The 4,513-nt window shown below is 43.0% G+C and overlaps 1 protein-coding gene across 1 annotated transcript; it reads right to left on the bottom strand.

The window, feature by feature from the left end:
- Positions 1-1,881: 1,881 nt before the first annotated feature.
- LOC147460198 (uncharacterized) lies at positions 1,882-3,154 on the bottom strand. Its single transcript, XM_086509983.1, has one exon. It carries the CDS (start codon positions 2,919-2,921, stop codon positions 2,349-2,351), a length of 573 nt encoding a protein of 190 aa, XP_086366109.1. The 5' UTR covers positions 2,922-3,154; the 3' UTR covers positions 1,882-2,348.
- Between the last annotated feature and the right edge of the window lie 1,359 nt (positions 3,155-4,513).

Below are 4,513 nucleotides of genomic sequence, written 5' to 3'. Positions count from 1 at the left end.
AGAGGATCATGACTATTCTAACATGATAAGACGCCCAATACGACTATTTACAAAGGCGGACATTGACGAAGCTCTTCAGCAACCAATGCAATACTTTCTTGTACAACGCCCAATGCCAAGCATCCTCGGGCATTGATGACAGTGTAACAGGGAACGAGCGGAATGTAGTCCAAACATTTTGAAACGGCGTTCTGGACGAGTCCTGTTCTTGAAACAGAGTCGGGAATGGAACGCCATTCCGGAATGGGGTGTAACCGGAACGATGTATTAGAATAGGGGAAAATGGGGCAGAACGGGCAAAAGTAGGCATTTGGGGGCAAATTTGGGAGACATATTTGGGGCATTTTGAGGGCATGTTTGGGGCAGATTTGGGGTTTTTTAGGAGTTGATTTGGGACTAAGCTGAATGGAGGTAGCTCAAGCCTTCCTTTTAGTCAATCGTTCCGATAGAGTATCTGCATATTATAGCCCCGTCTTTCTGCCTGGTACAAATAGGTGCAAAATCTGTGAATTATTTTCATGGGTTTTAACAAAATCTACGTGGTTCTATTTCAACGTGAGAAACTTGCATTATTTGTGTAGCTTTTGACCATTGCTATATGCATTTTGTGACTGAGGCTTTATGTAACAGGGCCTGAGTTGTGTACTAGTGAGGTGAGTCAGTGTTTCATCTTCTGTTGCATGCATTGTACCAGGCTAAGATGTTAGGGGTCTAGAGGGAAAGTGATGTGGCTGATGGATGAACACCATTGCAATCCCAACTACAATTCAAAAGGAGGATATTTTGTCGTCGCCACACCTCAGCACTAAGTAACACCCATATTTAAGAGGGGGAGGCAATGGGATCAAAGGCGGAGAAGCTCACACATGAAAGCCGAGGAGATCGCAGCCGCAGTAGTCAAATAAAAAACTGAACCTGGACAACCTGGGGAATGCATGTCACCTCACAATATAAGGTCATAAAAACGACTAGGCATACATGATGCGCGCATGGGTGAGGTGGTTAGCCTATGCGACCCTCAACCTGGACTGCAAGGCCATCGGTTCAAAACCCGGCAGCGTGCCTTGCTTTTCCCGCTAGCCGAGTTTACTGCACCTCACTTTTTTTGCGGCCCTGTTTATTCTGCCTCGAGATCCCCCCCCTCAACCCGGACTGCCAATCCCATTACTCCACACTCGGGTGTTACTTAGTTCCAAGGGTCACCACATCAGTAAGATTTACATGAGGAACTTCAATGTAATAGTCTGCATGATCTTTTGCTTGAGAAAGCAAAGATTGAACTTACAAGGTAATGAAACTGACTTTACATAAAGTTTGAAGCCAGCGTTCATTTAATTATGATGCCCAATACTTGTTCATCGTCACGAGCTCTATCTCAACCAATTTTTTCTTGATCCAACCACTCTTCCCACTCTTGGGATAATTCAAGAGATCATATGTAAACATGTTGCATGTGCAATCTCTCTCTCGAGTGCCAAAAGCTGTAGAAACTAAGTGACTTGTGCTAGTGAGAACAAGCTTGCTCCACGATAGGTGCAATCATGGTATAGCTAGTACCAAATGATGGAGAATGGCACCATCAACATGAAAAGTACTTGTTTACAACACCCCTATGATGACACCCACGTTCGAAATGAAATTTATAAAAGAGTAGGAGGGTCTATTGTGCAAGCTGAAGAATGGAAACATGCACTTAGTTGTATTAGTGGCTAGAACTGATGAATTGTACATCCCCTTATGTGAAAATGTTGTCCCCTCAATGCACATGTAGTACTTAAGGCTCATTGTATATTCTTTGTTGAGTTAAACATCATCTCCACTCACAGTTGTATGAGGAAAAAAAAGGTTCATATTAGGATGTTCACTTTATTGGCATGAGTGCACAGAAGCTATTAAGTTAAGCATATGAAGTTCTTCAATTGGTGTTCTAAATTATGAGGTGCACAATCCAATCAAGTTGAAGTAGATAAAGCTGTAGATAAAGCCAAATGGGACTTTCTGCCACCTCGATTGCACACACAATTGAATGGACGCGTGTGACACGAACCTAAGTAGAGTATATCCATGTTTTTGAAAATATGATAGAAGGGGAATCTAAAGAGAGTCTCTCTGTCTCTCTCCCTCTCCTTTTGTAGAGGTCACAAATAAAAGGGAAGGAGAATCTACATTAGTAATTAATTTTATGTATGTAAATGCTTGCATTAGTAAAAAGCAAAATGTGGGCGACGTTTACCGTCATCCCCCAGACAAGCTCATCTATAAGTGACACGTTTACTGTGAGTGCAAAAACCCGCCTACGCACATCATCCCTATGATCATCTCTCACCTTCTTCTACAATGCAGAAAAGTCATCCATGAAGCCCTTCAACTTGTGCCTCAAACCATTGGTTACAAAGACCCCTAACCCTATCAACAGAGCTGTTTTCATGGCAGCCGGGCAGCGTTCTGTTGTTCATGTTGTCTTTATTGAGAGAATCAAGGCTAAGATTGATGGATCGGGCCTGTGACAGGATGCTGTCCATATCTGCCTGCATTTTGGAGCTGAGGGCGATGGAGTTCTTGGGGGACTGTTTGGACTGCTCCTGCTCCACGACATGGAAAGCTTGGCGGCGAGCTTCGGTGCTGAAGGATATGGAGTCAACCTTCTCGAAGAAGGAAGAGAGGTTGTCATTGACGAGCTGGGTGTTGAGGCTGTACGAGTTCTGGCTATGGCTGTGGATGGCAGGAGCAGAGGAAGAAGACGACGAAGGTGAAGGTGAAAGAAGGGGTTCGTGAAGATTGTTCATTATTGTGAAGCAGGAGGTAAGCAGCATGGCAGCAATAATGCAGGTATCAGCTGGGCTGGGGCTACAACTGCGATTGCAGACAACATGTTCATGTTGATGGCGAGAACAGAGCAAGGAAATCCTACCCAGGCTCATAGACGTAATTGGCCATAGCTACCTGAAGCGCAAGAGAAATTGATCACCAAGAAAACTTCCTAACTACCTAGGGCTCTGCCTGCCGCCGCCTCCACCAATGTGGTGTACACGGAAATAAGACCAAACTGAGTCTGCCCCCTGCATCCAAGAGCAGCTCCTTATATTAAGTATAGAGAGAGTACATGCCAAGAATGGCTTCTACCAAGATCTACCACGAGTCCTCCCACACTAGGTGGTCAGACTCTACTTACACGATCACACACCACAATATATTACACCCATAACCTTAACCTTGGGGATCTCAAATATTTGTTCATTGCCATAATAAACATTTTCTTTGGCTTTTCCTTCACACTTTTTGTCTATTGCTGCAACTCTAAACATCATAGTGGTATTAGAGCAGGCAACCAACCACCCAGGTAGCCTTCACCATCTATGATTTCTAATCAATCGTTGACAGCTTGAAGGTTGACAAACACGAAGTCTTGGAAAAAGCTCATAGAGCATGGTGTTGTCATATCAAGCTCTATTTCCATGTTTTGTCCTTTTGTCCAAAATGTTGACAAGCTATGGGACCAACGATATATGTGATGTACGATATGTGGGGCTGATAAGTGATTCTCAATGCTCTAGGATCGTGGTGATGAGAGTCACAATGGAGAGCCTACACTGTGGCTAGGAGAGGAAAGTGTGTAGATCTAAGTCACAGCTAAAATTGTGAGGGAAGCAAGTTTGCATGTAGGAAAAAGCTAACACTCTAGTAGTGTGTGGTACTTAGATTCTTGAACTTGCACTGAGATTAATGTGCATAAACAATGAGACTCTTCTCCATTTCCCCAATGCCTCGTCTCACATCAAAAAGAGTGGGAGCTAAGTTGAACAGTTGCAACAATGCATATCAGTGACAAGGGGATATGCTCAAGCATATAAGGGTGAGTATGGTTTTCTCTTTCCGTAAAGAACATGATTTTGTAGTTGGAGGCAATATGGATGGTGTAATGTATGAAGTGCGACCCAGTGGATTCCTCCCAATTCATAATACATTGGCATTGTAGAAAAGCTTCATTCACTTGGGAGTCTATTGAGGCATCATGTAGCAAGTGTGATGCATCCCATCTCCCATACCACTTTATGCCTTGCATCCATCCCATTGTCAAGATCTTGCTTTTACGAATCTTTTGAACTTTTTTCTTGCTTCCCACGAAGTCGATGTGAGGGGTTTTGACGCATCTTTATCATGTACTCCAAAGCCCTTTCCATGCCCATAACCTCAATTGGAATAGATCCCCACTCAAGAAGTAAGAGCATATCTTCAGTGTTTTTTTTTGCAAGCTTTGAAGTTCGAGCTTTTGAAAGAAAGAAATAAGTGATTTGAACTTTTCAATTACTTGGAAAAAAGTTCAGAGCTTTATTCTAGAAAGAGTCAACACCTCATTAGCTTTTTCTTTTTTTGACTTGACAATCCACTTGGTGCTAAGATATCAATATGATAGATGCTCGCAATGCAAAAACACTGTCGTGTAGCTTCGTTTTCATGATGGGAAAAAGAGCAAAGAAATGCAACCTAAGCTTCTTTGAAGCCTATACATTTA

The sequence above is a fragment of the Adiantum capillus-veneris genome, chromosome 4 (genome assembly GCF_014529385.1).
Source record: "Adiantum capillus-veneris isolate H3 chromosome 4, ASM1452938v2, whole genome shotgun sequence".
Taxonomy (NCBI): domain Eukaryota; kingdom Viridiplantae; phylum Streptophyta; class Polypodiopsida; order Polypodiales; family Pteridaceae; genus Adiantum; species Adiantum capillus-veneris.
This window is presented reverse-complemented; position numbering and strand designations above follow the sequence as displayed.